Genomic DNA, 18,520 nt, shown 5'->3' with positions numbered 1-18,520 from the left:
AACACTCAAAACTTGCGCTAAATTTTGGCGAGGAAAAACTGTCATGGCCATTTTCAAAGGTGTCCCTTGACCTCTGACTTCAAGATAAGTGAATGAAAATGGGTTCTATGGGTACCCACGAGTCTCCCCTTTACAGACATGCCCACTTTATGATAATCACATGCAGTTTTGGGCAATTCATAGTAAAGTCAGCACACTGACACACTGACAGCTGTTGTTGCCTGTTGGGCTGCAGTTTGACATGTTATGACTTGAGCATATTTTTTATGCTAAATGTAGTACCTCTGAGGGTTTCTGGACAATATTTATCATTATTTTGTGTTGTTAATTAATTTCCAATAATAAATGTATACATACATTTGCATAAAGCAAGCATATTTGCCCACTCCACACACTAATAAGAGTATTATATACTTGACAAATCTCTTTTTAAGGTAAATTAGTTGATGATTTGCAATTAATTGCAATTAACTATGGACAACCATGTGATTAATCACGATTAAATATTTTAATCGATTGATAGCCCTAGAATAAATATATAATAAAACCTAATATAACTTTAATAGTACCATGAATTGCATTATTTTCATATTTGTCCTGAACCGCTCCTTCCATATTTCAGTGTACCACTTCACTGTCACTGTCAGTAGACTCTGCAAGAGTTTGTTACAATTAATATTAGCTGCTGAAGGTGTTACTAACTTACTGTTGTTTGGTATTAGTATTTCAATAGAATTACATTATACAGTATATATATATATTTCAGGACCTGCCATTAACAATAAACAGAAAAACACAGTCTTGCTCTTACAGGGTTGTAGGGCTGTCCCCAATACCATTTTTACCTTATTTCATGGGCTATTTTGGGATTTATACTTTATTATTACATACTTATATATATATATATATATAAAAAAAAAAAAAGTATTCAAATACTGATTTGTAGGTTCATTACCATGGCAATGGCCGAAGCTTTGAAGCATTTGGGTCAGCCCTATAGGGTTGAAAGTGTTAACTCAGAGTCTCCTTTTGTTTTGGGGATCATACAATCTCAAATATTATGATGAGGTTACAGTATTGTATATCTACGTGTGTGCACATGTGCATGTAACTGATGTATATGTGTGCTGGCATGCATGTTTACATATGTCACCAACATTTTGGAGTAACAAAGTAATGCACACATGTGTAGATGTGCCAGCTAGCGTGAGTCTTTCAGTGTGTACTGTACGTTACAGTGTATGAATGTGTGTGTGTGCCCCATTCCTCCTTTCTCTCCTCTCCTCCAGCTTTCCTCAGCGTGATGTTTTCCTTTGGCTCTAATGAGTTCTAAGTGGCCAATACTTTCTTCTGCAGGAAACTCGTGTCAAACTAATTAACTTTTAATGAGAGGAAACCCACTGATTAGAGTGTTTTTCTTGGCAAACGAGCCTATTAATTCTGTTGGTTTGAGCAGCAGGGCCGAGGAGTCGGGTAAGAAGAAGGCCTCTCTTCAGCAGTCTGCACCACTCCCTCTCTTTCTTTCTCTTTCTCTCTCTCTCTCCCACACACACACACACACATATATACACACACACACGCACACAGATCCTGCCTGAACCCCTGCTCAGTCTGTTTGGCCAGCTGCTGAAGCTTTGAGTCCACACACTCTTTCACATCCTCTATCTTCCGCTCTCTCTCTCTAACACACACATACACACGATTGGCATATCTCCCCTCTCATCGCTGCCCAATACTGCTCTCTAGTGACTGAAAAGGTTCTTGAAGCTGTCCTGTGTGTACTAGAGATTGTCTAACAGCACTTTTAGGGTGTATCCCTCATAAGCAAACTCCTCCGCCTGTCTGAAGAAACCAGAGAGAAATGAGAAGGAAACAATGAATTTTATACCAATTTATCAAACTAAGAAAACAATTCAGGAAACGTTATTATTTTTTTTTCAAGTTATGATTCTCTAGACTTACTTTATCCTTCCACCTTACATGTAGTTTGCTGTGTAGATCTGAAACAATTTCGATCGATAAGTTGATCGACAAAATTAATCAGCAACCATTTTGATAATCAAGTAATCAATTCAATATTTTTTCGAGTAAAAATGCCACAGCTTCTCAATTGTGAGGATTTGCTTTTTTTTCTAGAGCTACAACGATTAATTGATTAGTTGTCAACTATTAAATTAATCAGCAACTATTTTGATAATCGATTAATTGGGTTGTGTCATTTTTAAAGAAAAAAAAGGCAAAATTTTCTGATTCCAGCTTCTTAAATGTGAATATTTTTTGATTTCTTTACTCTTCTATGACAGTAAACTGAATATCTTTGAGTTGTGGACAAAAAAAAAGACATTTGAGGACGTCATCTTGGGCTTTGGGATACATTGATCGACATTTGTTTCACTATTTTCTGACATTTTATAGACCAAACAGCTAATCGATCAATCGAGAAAATGATCGACAGATTAATTGACAATGAAAATAATAATAATTTGTCAGTTCTTAAACAAAATGATGAAACGATTAATCCAGAATATAATCGTCACATTAATCAATATTAAATATAATCATTAGTTGCAGCCCTTATACTGTGTGAGGCACATTTTAGCCCTTTTTCTCTGCTTTACATCTGTATTATCAGACAAGCGCTAAAAAGAAATTCAGATAGTCATTATTGGTCCAGATGTGTACTGTATGACATAAGCAATCCATTTATTATTTTTGAATGCATTTCACTAGCGGATATTCATGGAAAAACATGTCAAACTGTGATTATATAAAGGCTACAGTCAACTGATAACATGGCACTCAGGCAGTAATTTAAATTAAAAAAAAAAAAGTGACACAGATGTCAGTTACTCCCTTTGTGGGGCAGCATGTGTCTGAATTAGGCTTCCATTATAAATCTGTGTAATGTTAAACTGGCAGTCACATGAGGGTCACACATTAGGGGGCAATATTTCAATGACAGACACATTTTCATGCTATTTTTTGAGCGTCTGTGTGTGTGTGTGTGTGAGTGTGTGTATGTGTGTGCTTCACTAGGATCAGCAGTGGGCCTATTTGACTTGTATTTTCATATCAGAGTGGGTTTAACTGCCAATAGACCACATTAGAAAGTACTAACATCTTATTACGGCGGCATTTAGATCCAGTGGGAGCAGAGCGCCGCTCTCTGCCATTCCCTGGAATCCCGAGTGGGAGCTTTTGATGTGCCGTTCGGAGTGGGCCTCTCAGAACCTGGAAAATGTGTCCGTTTCATCTCTCAATTACTGTCAGGGTTTGAAGTACTGATGTTCTACCGTTATCTGTCACAATATGGCTCAAGTTTGTTGAAGTATCTGTAAAAAAAAAGGCACGCCAACGAGTCCAAAAGAGAAAGAAAGAGAGACAAGCAGGCCCGGCAGCTGGTGCTGTTTCAAAGCCTGCCCAAGCCCTTAAAGATGAAATCCATTTTGTTTCAAGTTCCGCAACCAGCTTGCCTGATGAGGGCTCTAGGGGTGAAGAGGGAGAGAGAGATGGAGAGAAAGAGAGGGAGCGATAGAGAGAGAAATCTGTTTGATTTGTCAGAAGTTCTTTAATTTAATCTACAGCTGTCAGGATGCTGACGATCCAGACCTCATCACTGCCTTTTATCTGCCTGATTTCACCCCAGGCACCAGACACTCTTCTCTAACACACACACACACGCACGCACACACATACACGCCCGCAAACACACACATAGTGTAAGTGAATGAAAGAGTGGATAAGAGAGGATGAACACTATTCATTTATTAAAGAACACAAAGAAAAGCCAGAAAGTAAGAGTACAAAACGAATAGAGAAGGGCACGTCATCTAGTATCTGGGAGTCTGCGTTGGAATCTGGTTGACTTTGTAAAACTCCAGTGTGTAGACAGAAAAAGAAGAAACACAAAGATAAAAAAGTCATGAAAGCATGCTAAAGTCTTGCCCTGTGGCAGAAACTGTGGTGAGCATAGTGTGAGATGTACATATTTACCAACGCAAGTACAGTAAGCACTCCAATGTATCCTCACACAACGGTTTGTATGATATCTTACAAAAAATTATTCCTCATTTTTCGTGCGTTTTCCTACGAATGTCCAGCCACACGGGTCAATTTCCGCTTGTTACATGCATACAGTCTTTTCAAAATAAACTTCCATCTTCACGGGAAACAACTTAGTCAACAAAACTACTTAGGTTTAGGAAAATATTGTGGTTTGGGTTAAAATAATTCCAGAAGTGGCGTAACTTAAGTTCGGACGTTATGTGACAAATAAATCAACGTTGAATTCTGGTTTCACACGAGGTACGAACACTGGTCTCCTGGGCAAAAGTCTGGTGTTTTTTGACCCACCCATCCACCCCGAACTCCTCCCTACTCAGCGTTTGTCGCTCTTTATACTTCCTAGTTCACGATTACGTGGTACAGTACAAATTGATTTTGTGGGATATATATGAATTACAGTGCATTACTTTTCGTAGGTATAGCTACGGAGTTAGTGTATGAGAACAGCCTGAGCACACACATTTACATAGAATCAATGTACATGGCAAAATACATGGCATCCACTAGGTGTCAATTGTCAGGATTCACCTACGTCTGATCTTATATTTATCATTACAGTACAGGTGAAACGATTAGTCAATTCATCAATTAGTTGATTGATTAAATAATCAATTAATCATTATATTTTAAGCAAAAATGCCAAACATTCCTACTTCTCAAACGTGAGGATTTGCGACTTTTCTTCATCTTATGTGATAGTAAATTGTTTTGGACTTCTGGTTGGTAGGACAAAACAGACAACTTGATGACGATACCTTCGGCTTTAAGAAATTGCAATGGGCATTTCTCACTATTTTCTCACTAACAATAATCAGTTAGTTGAGAAACTAAATGGCAGATAAACTGATAATAAAAGTAAGGTAATACTTGAGTTTAGGTACCTCTATTAAAACAGCATTTGTTTAAAAGCCTTGCTGTGAGAATTTTTTCGACAAAACTGAGCACAATTTCTCAAATTTTAAATACAAAGAAATACAGTCTAATTTCAGCAAAATTAGGATTTAAATCAGGAACTATCTGATCAAAGAATAAGCTAAGAAGAGTGAGAATATGACCAGGCATTCAGTGAGAACTTTTGGTAATCAATATACTCAGTGCTATGGACATGTTTCGGATATTACCAAAAAAGTATTGCATTTTAAATAAATATTTATAAATAATAATAAACAAAATAAATATTTGCAGCCCTTAACTTGCTAGAGGTGCATGTACTTCTTCACACAGGTGTATGTGTAAATATACTGAGTAAATGTGCAGACTGCTTCTGTTTGTCTTTAACAACTGAGGTTTATAAGGAATTCTGCAATGCAAATGTATTACTGTGTGGCATTACAGCAAGCTCTTTATGAGCTGATTCATCTCCGACAAACACATCACCCATATCAACTTACTGATTACTGCATTTACATTTGATGGCTACTTTACAAAATTATGAAAAAAGCAGTGATATTTAATCAGTTTGTGAACAAGACTCTTTCAAACCTCAAGTTTAATGTTGCCTCCAGGATGAAGACACAAATGCTGGAGCTATAAAGTATCAGTTTGTCAGATAAAGGAACAATTCACGGTGCATATGTGAGCAGCACAATGGAAAAAGTTAATTTGAATTGATAACAAAACATTAAGTTTGTCGTTAAAGCTTTGCCTCTTGAAGGCATCACAGATTACAGCTTTTGTGCTCTGTTTTTACCTTTGGAAAAGGGTTGCTCAAGACTTAACTGCCTGACGTGTTTAGAATAAAAAAATGTAACTTCAGCTATACGGGGGATTTCCTCCCCTTGACATTCACTTGTCATCCACAGTTGGAGGCCCATATGTTCAAAACCCTCAAATGTCCATATGTTATTTGTTTTCATTTACATCCATTTTTGCTTCTCCACCTACTTTTTAATATCACTGCACTTCTCCCTCCATCTAAGTCTCTCTCTGTGGTTGTATATCCACCATCAGCTTGTCCTCTACTGGCAAAAGCTCTCATTTCCCATACTCTCTCAATCTTACACAAGTCAAGTCACTAACTCTCCTACACATCATATCCACATCTCTTAAAGAATCTCCCACACACTCAGCGGCAACACATGCAAGTATCAGACCTACTCACACCATTCTTCTCTTTCCCATTGGGAGACCCTGTTGCAGATGGACACACACTCCCTTTGTGTTAGCTTGTGAAAGAGGAAATTAGAATTAGACACTCGGGCAAAGCCTGGCCTGCAGAAATGTGATCCTGCTGCTCTCCCGAAAGGTTTCAAATGCTCTTTTTTCCTTCCTCTGTCCTCAAGATAGTCTTGACTTGAGGAACCTGTGGACGCTGGAGAGTGCTATCTTGTTATTGAATCTGAGGACTTGACAAGAAAAATAGGCTGCCTAAAGCTGCACTATGTCCAACTCCTGCCAGAAGAGATCCAGCATTTCACCAACCCTCTTCACTCCCTTTTTTCTGTCTTGGCTGCTCTATTTTCTCTTTTCCATAGCCTGCATTTCACTTTCACCTCTCGGTTAACCTTTACTGTCAGCCATGCAGGACTGGGATTGGGGTAGAACTCGCAGTGCATTCATAACTGTCTGGCTGACGCATTATGAGATTAATTTATCATTTATGAGTACACCAGCACTTATTTCTTGACTACTTTACTTGTCTTCTTCAGTTCTGCTCTTTTGCCTCTATCCCCTCTTATAAATCCCCCCTCCCCATCTGGCTGCCTCTGTCTGCAGCTCCGAGGTGAGCCTAGATCTCTGTCAGACCGCACAAGACTTTGTCATGCGTCCAAATACTATTTCTACATTCTGTGGCCACTTTATTAGTTGCACGTTGTAGTAGGGAGACTGATTTGAACCGCAGAGCAGCAATGTTGGGCAAGTTCAATGTGCAAATCACTCATTATGTTTTACACCTGGAAACAATAATCACAAATTTACTGATTATCTGTTACACAGGCAAGCTCCGTCCAAGGCCGTCACACCCACACGCTTTAAAACAGTGTCGAAATAGAAAAGGAAGGCCGCCAGCCTATCGTTGGAGCTTCACTGAGTGTGAACAGCTAGCTTAGCCCCAGTAACCCCACATGGCACTTCAGAGGTCCCATCCTCACAGTGAAGCTTCACACAACCTTCCAACTCTGAATAAAACCCACTGGATATACCAGTGGTTAGCTAGCCAGCTAAGAAGTCATATCACGTAAGACAACTTTGGAGTTACTGGAAGGCATTCTCAGCCTCTTTTGGCAGAGGTTATCCTTCTGCACCGCTCATGAGCATCCATGCTGTTTCCCCTTGTTGTTAGAGGTTAGGTTAGGTTAGGTTATGGTTATGCATCACAGAGATGACAGATTCATGTCTTAAAATGTAAGAGTTGGCTGTCCTAAACCAAAGAAATTCTTTGTCAACTACAGTAACACTCATACGATTTTGTCGACTAATCGATTAGTTGATTTATAGACGGATCTGTGAGACTGACTGTGCATTCCAACACCCAGACTACCATACTATTTAATATGCCAGAAAAAGATTTAGGTTGCGTCTGAAATTCCATAATAACATGGTATTTAGAACGCTAAAAGAGTATGTGAGATTTATTAGTATGTCTGAAACCTTAGTTTGAAACCAATAGTGCGTAAATTGCATACTATTTCCAGTGAAATATTACAGTATGCAACGCTGGACACTACGGCAGCATGATTATCCCACAATGCAATGCGGTACGGATGACAATGTTCATAACGGACGTTGACAGACAGCTCTGTAGCATCAATAACATTCAACTGTAAGTATAAGATTTCACTTTGCTAGACGTAATATATATTTTAAATGAATTCCGAATTTGTTTCTCACAAACCGTCGTTTTGGTCACATGAGGTTGGTACAGGTTACCATGGTTACACGTCTCCAACCAGCTAGGAAGCTCTCAGTAAGTGACGACGTAAATTACTGCTCAGTGCGTCCGAAAAGATACATACTACTGTTTATTAACACAAAAGTATGTTGAACGATAGTACACCTATTGAGTATGCAGTACATAGTATCTGATTTCCGACAAAACCTTAGTATGTCCCAATACATAGTATGTCAAATGCAGTATGCCAAAAATACCATGATGTCCTACCACATGTGGTCGCATTTTGCAGTATGCAAGCCAGCATGCTTTTCTGGCTATTCTGACCCACAATCCTCTGCACAGCGGATATATGAGCAAGAGGGTCAAAGTTCAAGGTGCAATGTTATGATGAAGTAGTATGTCCCACTCGAATGCATACGGCATGCAACAGTGCCTACTTTGTAAGGGCAGCTGCAGTATTTACTAAAAGTAAAAAGAAAAAGTATGCAATTTGGAACGTAGCCTGAGTTTCTCCACAAAGAATCACACAAAAGCACCACTTTAAATCTTGTGTTTACCAGAGATGTGCTCAGAAGTTTCTTGGAAATAAGTCATTCAGCATGGAAAAAGCATAAAAAAACGTCTAATTAAAGAAATCTTAAGTTGACGAGACCAAAAGAACCAATTAGTAGACTAATCGACTAAGAGGGGGCAGCCCTAGATTCAACACAGGGTGAGAAATATTTCCCAGGAACTTGATCCATGCTTACAAGGTAGTTTCATACAATTCCTGCAGAATTCTTGTGGCCCCTTTATCATAGATCAAGACTTGGAGACCATTTAGTCTACAGTCGCTATCATGTTACTGGAGCTATGATTACATGAGCTCGCCGTGGAGGATAGGCTAGTATGCAGGGTTCTGATGGTGATATTCAAACACGGCTCAATTGGTACCCTATCAAAGTCTACAAAGAACAACAGCAGCCAGTTCTGTAAGTAGCATTCATTAATCTGTCTAGGAATCAATCGATTTGGACTGTCAAGTCATGAATACGGGTCCTCCTGTTGTTAATGGATTTACAGTTATGGATTCACAACCTCTTTGATAAACATGGTGTTTAAAATCGTTTTAACCGAATGATGATGATATAACTTGGTGCGTTACTTGTTTCAGATATTTGGACCATAGAAATACTTTTATGATCTGGCCAGGCATGTTAGGCCGTTTTATTACTTCTGTTGAAGTTGCAGCAGTCTCTGCAAACTCAAACTGCCCTGGCCATGATAGACATAAAATAAAAATATTTTCAGGCAAACAGCATGAGACAGATAACACAAAATATGCCACAAAATCAAAAGTAAAGGTTAAAGTTACACTTCCTGGAGCTGAGGTGTCCAGCACCATTGATCAAGCCATGTTAAAGGTCACAACAGCAATTGAACCAGGCAACGCTGTCTGTGTTTTGAATTACACGCACTACACTTAGATTACAGAAGTGGAAAGTCTACCTAAAGTGGCCAGTGAGTGTGTGTGTATGTATTTAACTGATTTGGATACAGATTATTTTTATCTATCCAAGATGGATTCATTAATATGATAAGAGAAGGTAGTATGTTCCCAAAGCCTTCATTGTGAACTCACTGGAAGATTTAATATTTATTTATGTTATACATCACATATCATACATGGTTCATCGATGGTTTGTTCTGCTCAGACGCACAGGCTCATCTTAGGTAATACCTGATGTGTTACTGCCACCTAGAGGTCAAATTTGGTATAACAATTGTACACTCAGTTGCCAGTTTATTAGTTGAACCTGTACTAAAAATTAATTCAGTCTAATACAACAAAATTGCTATAAATCTTACTTTCATGAAGGTTATAATGTTCAATTTTTCTTGTTTTAGAGAGGTGTTGAATCAACGTTATGGTCATTTTGGAAGCTGCAGCTTGTGGCGCTGTTGAATTGTATTCTATACTTTATACTGAGATGTATTTTTTTGTCTATCCTTATTTATATAAACAGGGTGGCCAAGTTATTGAACCAATGTTGAATCAACACATCTCTACATACAGCCTACATATATCCATTAAAACCTTCACAAAGGTAGGATTTACCTAATGTTTCTATTAAACTGGCAACTGAGTGAATATTTTCCATGGACTTTGACCTCACATTCAGACCTTCAAATACATGATTATCTACTCAAAACCATTATGTATCTTCCTATAGATAAGATAAATATGTGGCCCAAAGGGGTCTGTGACTGTTAATTAAGGGTGTAAATCACAAGTTTCATCACGATACAATATTATATTGATTCTTTAGACAATGATACAATATTTGCTGATATCATTACACCCCTACTGTTATTCAGTAGTGTTAACATGTATTGTTGCAGAGTCATAGGGTTCAGTCAATGAAGAACATCACTGCACGACACTGTCATGATTTGCGAGGGTGCACCCACCCTCGCAAATCATGACAGTGTCACAGTGGAGCTACATAAGTTGGCAAGACAAGGGTGTCCTTTTAGGCACATATGCCCAAGGAGCCCATCCTGTACTGAAAACAACAGGGGCCAGACTGGGGCCAGACTGGGGCCAGCTGATCTTTTAGAGGGGCCAGTTACATCAACTTTGAAACTGCTCATTTTAGCAGTGGTAGCATCGAAAGAAATAAAGTACAAAGTAAGAGTGTTATTTTACCATTGTGGTGAACAAACCACATAACATGCAATCAGTAAACTGCAGGGTGATAATCACATTAAAAAGAGCAATGCACATATCATAGATACATGACTTACACACTTTATTTAGCATACAAATCTATATAACACATAACAAAAGCTTCTACACTGATACAGGTACAGATGGCATTCAAAAACAGCCTACCATTATTAAAGCCGATGACTCACATTATATAGCACAGCTTAAACAAGAATTAAAACTTCTCACAAGCGACTAGCAGACCTGACAGGTGACTAAACAACCAATAAACGCTAACGTTTAATGGGAGAAAGTTATTCAAAGCCCTGCAGGCACTTTCCCTGCTGACTGTATCATCATACTATAAGATAAGATCAGATAAGATAAGATATACTTTTATTTAGTATTTTTCCTGGACTCTGTCCAACTGCAGTTACAAACACTAAATTAAAACAACATCAACAACAATACTAAACGATTCCACACAAGACAGGGAAACAGTTCCACAGAAACAGATGTTTCAACACATACACAGTCCACGTACATAATGGCACATATTATCACACACACTATGGCAGGTATTGCACCCAGGTAGTGCACTGCACCATCTACCGTCTTGCCCATATTGCACAGACAATAGCCCAATATTACACAGATGCAACATATTGCACTGTCCCTATTTAACCTATTTAACATATTGCACTGTCCCTATTTAACATATTGCACTGTCTAAACATATTAGGTCAAAGTTGGTACTCCTGATGTAGGATGTGAGTTGGGTCTGACACAATTTTCTGTGCCTGTCTGATGACAGACTTCCCATAAAGCATCTGGAGGGTAGGGTGGTTTTTGACCCCCATAATCTTCATGGCAGTCTGTACCAGGCGAGAAATCTGTGACCTTAACTGCACAGTCAGGTTACCGTACCAGGCCGAGATGCCATATCTTATGATACTTTCCAAGACAGCCCAGTAGATAGGTAACATGATCTTCTGCTCCACTCCATAGAACCTGAGTCTGCGTAAAAGGTGCATACGCTGTTGAAGTTTGGAGCAGATGTTTCCAACATGTACCTTGATGTACCTAGATGTGGGCCCCTAAATACCTGTATGAACAGACCTGTGTGATACTAGGTGTATTTTTGATAACCACAGGCCTGAGGTCACCCACCACCTTTGGGTCAAACACCATCTTTAGTTGATTTAACCAGCTAGCAAAGAGACACAGAGAGACAGACAGTTGGTGTATTTGACTTACCTATTTCTCGCTGAAGTCCAGTCTACCTTCTTGGTGGCATATTATGTCAAACTGCACTTGTTGCAGTGAAGGTTGTTGGCTTGTTTGTTGACAGCACTCGTCTCCTCTTCCCATCATTGCTAGCTAACTAACTGCGACTGACTACCTAGCTAAAAAAAAAAAAAAAAAATCAACTTCACCTGACTTCCAGCAGACTTTTAGTGGACTTATCTCGACTGCAACATAGTGCAATACCATCTTTGACCACACGGCCAGTCGTTACATCCCAGAGGGGGCGCTGTTTCACTCGTTTGAGGAAATTATTCAAACGAGGAAGGAATGGCAAACAAAGTGATTAGACATTTTTTTATTATTAAAATGTTCAGTATAGATTGTTTCGGGATATTTGGATACCGAGTAATGACGTTGTCCCTGTAGAGACATGATGCTGCTGAGTTTTCTCATTTTTGTAATATTTAAATGTTCACTAAGCACCACAAAAAGTCCTACTTATTTTATTTTATTTTATTTTATTTTATTTTATTTTAATTCATTTTATTTAATTTCATTACATTTCATTTCATTTTATTTTATTTTACTTTACTTTACTTTATTTTATTTTATTATTATTTTTATTTTATTTTTTAATTTAATTTAATTTAATTTAATTTTATTTTATTTTATTTTATTTTATTTTATTTTATTTTGTGATTTGTGTGTGAATGGACCATGCAACCCCAGCAAATGAATCCAAAATTATCTTCATCAGATTAATTACATTCATTATTATTATAATTCTAATTATTTTAATTATTCTAATTATTATTATTATTATTATTATTTTATTTTTATTGTGCTTATGACAATCATTATTATATCTTATTATTTTTTGTGATTTGTGTATGAACGGCCCACACAACCTCAGACTACTCACCTAGCCTACTGCAGTACTGCTTATACACACAAGAGGGTGGCAGAGTACTGTTTTGCTGTTGTTTTTTTAACTGTTTGTGTGGAGATAAGTAGCTAGTGTGTTCAGGTTTAATAGGAAGGTAATTTGATTATTAATCCTCCTTTTAGTTGATCTCAATGAAAGACCGACCCAAACAACTGTAAAACCAGCATCTGTTTGAGCAGCATCTTCATAGCAAAGTTGTAGATAGATAGATAGAAGAGAGGTGGAGACAGAATATCACTTCTTACTGTGCTGTGAAAAATATAAGGATGTGAGAGATGTTTTCTTTGAAAAAATAAATAACATATATCTTGAGTTCATCCATCTCCCCGATCCTCAGAAAATACAAGAGAAAAATCAATGTGTAATATTAGCTGCAAAATATGTCAACTGTTGCCATATAATACATGTTTCTGATTGACTACATCTGTAAAAGAATGTATATTTAAAATGTATTGGTATATTGTGATTGTGATTATTTTGTGATTATGTTTTGTGAAATGTAATTATTCATTAATATGTAATTTAGCTTTGGCAATAATGTAACCTGAACATTCATGCCAATAAAGCCTATTTGAATTTGAATTTGAATTTAGATAGATAAATTCCACTATTCCTGCCATATGTCGTCGACTTCTCTGTATTACAGCAGCTCACCTCTCTTTAAAATATTATAATTATAATTATAATTGTAAATCTACTGTTACAGATATGTGCAATAACATGCTGATCACTCTGTGCAATAATTATATAATTATCTGACGGACACTTTGTGCAATAATCTGGTGAAACTGTCATCTCATCAATATACATATTGTATTTTTACATTTTATATTGTATTATCTTTTATATTTTTTTATATTTATATTGCACTATCTCTTTTTTTATCGTATTTTTCATTAGCACCTATGGGATTGTCACAATCTAATTTCGTTGTACTACACAATGACAATAAAGGGCTGAATCCTGAAAGTAACTCAGATGATGTAGTCCATTTCAACATGTCTTAACCACCTCCTACCGCCACGTGTCGCTGTTGGCATGTGTGTGTCTCCCACATAATAACGTCTACTGTAAATGCTGCTCCATCCTTCCTTTGGTCGTGACTGGACTGCTGATAAGCACTTGACATTTCAGAGCTCCCCTTGAGATGCAGGATGTATACAGTATATAGGCTCAAAAATATCACTGGTCAAATCAATGTTAGCAGTTTAGACTGGTAGGTCTCTGCTGAATGCTGAATGGCTAGGCTGCAGATATATCAGAATCAGAATCAGAATTGTGTTTATTGCCAGGTGTAAGAGATATACACTAGGAATTCGCTTTGGTTTTGTTGGTGCAAATAAGTAAATATATATATATATATATATACAGTATATATATATATATATATATATATATATATGTTAATGGCCTATGTATTAAAATGCCTATGTATTAAAATGTAAATGGGCTTATAATGGAAGTTAAAATTCAGTTGCAGCAGTGAATTTTTTTTAATTTTTCACATGTGAAATTGGCCAACTACAGTTGATTCTTTTAGCCTTCAAAATAAAATCAACACTCTCAGTCAAGCATCCTAAAATGTTTTAATTCGAAAGTCAAAAACGTTAGAATAAAATAAGAATTGAAAAAAAAAATAGAAATTCTACCAATATACAATATACAAAATAAACTATAAAAAAAAAATATGATATAAACAGATAGTGCAAATATTACTGGGTTCACTTTTAGCAGGCTATATATATAAAAAAAAACTACCTAAAATATGTTTGTTAATGGACTATGTATTAAAATGTAAATGGGCTTTAATGGAAGTTAAAACTCAGTTGCAGCAGTGAAAATTGTTTATTGTTGGTGCAAGTAAGCAGTATAATAAGAATAGATAAAAATGTTAGAATAAAATAAGAATACAATTTTTTTTAAAATTCTATCAATATACAATATACAAAATAAGCTATAAACATGATATAAATAGATTTTAGCAGGCTATATTAAAAAAAAAAAAAAAAAAAGAAAAGCTTACCTAAAATATGTATGTTAATGGCCTATGTATTAAAATGTAAATGGGCTTATAATGGAAGTTAAAATTCAGTTGCAGCAGTGAAAATTGTTTATTTTCACATGTGTGAAGTTGGCCAACTACAGTTGATTCTTTAGCCTTCAAAATAAAAGCAACACTCTCAGTCAAGCATCCATCTCGAGGTTCGGATTCGCCAAAGATGTTTTAATTCGAAAGTCATGACCGGAAGTGCTGCTTTTGATACACTGTTGCATTTTACATCAATTCCAGAACGCAGGCATCCTCTCTCTCTGCGTGTGTGTGGACTGACAGACTGACTGACTGACGGTGTGTGTGTGTGCATGGGTAAACAACACAGGCTCATGTTAGGAGGAGCGAGAGCCAGGTCTGCAGCAGATATTATTTAACCCGGGCTCAGATGAGGAGATGGCAGCCGAATCGACCCGGAGATTCACCAAGAACCTGCTGAAACCGGGCACCGCGGCGGAGATTCGGCAGACGGCGTGCAACGCAGTCAGACACTCCGCAGTGACGGTGAGTAGAGATAGACCCCCGTAGTATGAATGGGTAAAAACATGGTGGTGGTATAGTGGAGAAAAAAAAAACGCATCACCACCTGTGGGCCTGAAGCTTTTTTTATGGTGCTCTGAGCTTTAACATCTGGAATTAGCCTCTCCATCTGTAACCGCACCGCTGCACCGTACAGCAGATCTGACATTGGCATTCATGGAGCATCTTTCTTTTGCAGCAAAGCCTCTGCCTATTGATCCTGCAGAACAATTCAATAAATGGTTACTGCTCAGTGAGGGGCAGGAATCGCCACATTTTCTTTCCACTATTGGAAAAAGAACCCGCTTGTTATTGGCTTGGTAATGTGGCTATAAAGTGGTAGAGCCTATCGTATCCCCCCTGTGTGGGTTGGAGTTTATTTCAGTGTGGCTGGCTGTGCTGGAGTGAATGAAATGCAGTAGTAGGATAGTGGGATGCGGCATGACACACACAAGGCAGCGGTTTGCATCTGCCCAGCGGTGCACAGAAACATGGAGGAAGGAAGGAAGGAAGGGAGGGAGATGAATTTCGACCACCAAGGCTTTGATTTACGACTAATTCTACTATATTAATGTCGAGATTTGTAAAAATGTTTGCTCCAGTGGGTGTGTCACGCCTTATAATAAGAGCTTCTGATTGACACATACGATGGGAGGAGGAGGGGGTATAGTGCAGGAAAAAAAAAACAGCCACACAAATGCACACACAAGGAGAAGGATTTGTGCTTTGATTATGTCCTTTTGATTCATCTGGCAGAGGGCAAATCCTCTACCTTACGTTTTGCATGTGTGTGTGTGTGTGTGTGTGTCCATGCTGTAGAGATTAGCATAGAAAGAAAGGTCACTCCACTCCAGTCGCTTTGCTGCTACTCTACATCCTCTTCACTCTGGTGTTAGTGTGTCAGTGGGACAACATGCGTAACAGAGCACACAGTGAGAATTGATTGGAATAAAGAGAGAGAAATCTAATAGTAATGGGGGGTGCACACGGCATGACGACGTGATTAAAATGGAAAAGAATTGAATGAATGAATGAAAAGTAGAAATTTTCCACGAGCAGCCAGATGTTATACCTCTCTGACACAGCTGTATAAAACAGAAAAGCATTAGCCCTTATGAGTACAGGTTTACTGACAGTATGCAATCTGTCATGTCACCAAATGGAGTACAACAGAACAGTGTTTATTGATTCCCTTAACTGGATGTAGAAATTGACTGGTGAGTCACCTTGTGTTGGTGTCATTTAGGTCACACATGTTGCACTGCAGAAATAACACACTGAGCATCACTGCCTTGCCTAATAGCAGTGCAGCTGAAGTCACACATTTGAGGCTGTGGTTTTCAAGCAAAGAAGTGACTATTTAAAAGAAAAGGAAGTGAGAGATATACAGAGATTGATGAGAATAGTGTCTCAGCCGGAAACAAGAGGCACTTGAGTTGCCTGGTGTCCCTTCATTATCACCATGTTGTACAGTATTAAACATAAGCAGTTATGGCAATTATAAGACATTAAAACCTGCAGTAGGCATAATGTGTGTTGCCATTAATAATTAACACTAGTTGATGTGCAGCATTGGGCACAATGGCCTCAAAAGTATACATATCAGAGTGTAAAGAGTATATGAGAATTTGCAGTTTATATTCTCCCACGCGTACATATTGTCAAATCGCCCACACTATATGCAGAATTTACCAGAACACCTAACCAATTCATGAACAAATTGTTTTTTGTAAAGATCAAATGGAAATGGAAACCATGACTAATACTTTGATCTACATCAGTATATGCAAAGACACCTGTTTTTTTTTTTTGTCCTCGTCATCCTCCAGTGCGAAAGACTGACTGGTTAGTTTCTGTTCCTTTCTGTATATTCAAAAAGCAATGTCTTAATTATGAAAAAAGCCATAAATAATGACCTGAAGTCATTCTATGTACCGATATAGGATGCAGGAATGTGGAGAGAAAGAGCTGGTTAGAGGAGTAACCATGTGTGCGTAAGTGTGTCGGTATAATACCTGCTCGTGTGTGCACGGGTTTAGGTTAAGTGGGTGTGTAAATGTCCATAGGCGTTGTGTGTGCATGTGTGTGGACCTTTTTTTGTGAGTGTTAATGCACGGCCTTTGTTGGTGAAAGAAACCAGGTCAGCAGAATCAGGCCCTATGGCATAACATTCAATGAAGCATGAGCCTCTTTCTCTGTCTGACCCCCTCTCTCTCGTCATAATAGCCAATTTTTTCCTCATTGACTTAACGTCACCCTCCCAACCTCTGACTTTACCCCCCATCTCTCCATGCCTTCACTGTTTCAGATTCTTCTAGTTGCTTCTGACACAGTTTTCCTCTGTTTCTTACCGTTTCCATTGCTCTGCATGGGTCCTCAGTCAGGTTAGATCAGTTTCTGAATTTGTGAGTTTATAGTATACATGATACCTGGTAAATCCCCCTGGTGCATGCCGCATTTTCCTCTGATGAAGTGCTCTGTGAAAGCAATCACTTCTTTCTGACTACTTCACTGTTTTCTCATAGTGGTCAGCCCACCCATCCCCAAATATGCATGGAGCGTGGAAGGGTAGATAGATACAAGAATGAAGGATGTAACGGTGGTTGAGTTTGTTGCTTCACTGACCATGAGATCGTTTCCATTACATCTTTTTTCTGGCCTCTGTCTGGCTCTGAGCTGCCGGACAACAAATTACAAAGACATTACATATCCAACATATGTTAAATATATTACATAATGAAGCAGGATTTGTATCAAAACACGCCTGAAGTGCAGGATTTAAATCACATTAACGACGCTGTATTTCAGACCCATTACCGCTGATTATTGGCACCAGAGAGCGAGAGGGTTTGTTATGACTCTCAGCAAAAGTGAGCAGCATAGCAGTAGCAGACACAAGTGCCATTCTTCTTGTTGTGACTCTGGCTGCCTGCTGGGATGAACCACATGTCATGCCATGCCTGGAGGATGCCAGCCACACTAGCCACACAGCCAGAGATCGGGGCCAACATACCCACCCTGGCATCCCACCGTAGCTCAGAGTTTATTTGCCCAGTAGCAAAGGGTTGCTTGTCGAAAGTCACAACTCGCTCATTGCTCGAGGCCATACGCATGCATTCTCCACAGGGTGTCCTAATGTTTGGTGTTGTCGTGTCTTTCCTTTGGCAC

At 38.3% G+C, this 18,520-nt stretch overlaps 1 protein-coding gene across 2 annotated transcripts in view; it reads left to right on the top strand.

Annotated features, from left to right (window-relative positions):
- Positions 1-14,876: 14,876 nt before the first annotated feature.
- dock10 (dedicator of cytokinesis 10) overlaps positions 14,877-18,520 on the top strand; it is a 74,203-nt gene continuing 70,559 nt past the window's right edge. For both annotated transcript variants that reach the window (XM_037775061.1, XM_037775060.1), the window contains exon 1: positions 14,877-15,337. In XM_037775061.1, the coding sequence (XP_037630989.1) occupies positions 15,230-15,337 (108 nt within the window). In that variant the 5' untranslated portion in view covers positions 14,877-15,229. The remainder of the gene's footprint in view (positions 15,338-18,520) is intronic.

This window comes from Sebastes umbrosus, chromosome 7 (assembly GCF_015220745.1).
Source record: "Sebastes umbrosus isolate fSebUmb1 chromosome 7, fSebUmb1.pri, whole genome shotgun sequence".
Classification (NCBI taxonomy): Eukaryota; Metazoa; Chordata; class Actinopteri; order Perciformes; family Sebastidae; genus Sebastes; species Sebastes umbrosus.
The sequence above is the reverse complement of the archived record's forward strand: the minus strand, read 5'-3'. Positions and strand labels throughout refer to the sequence as shown.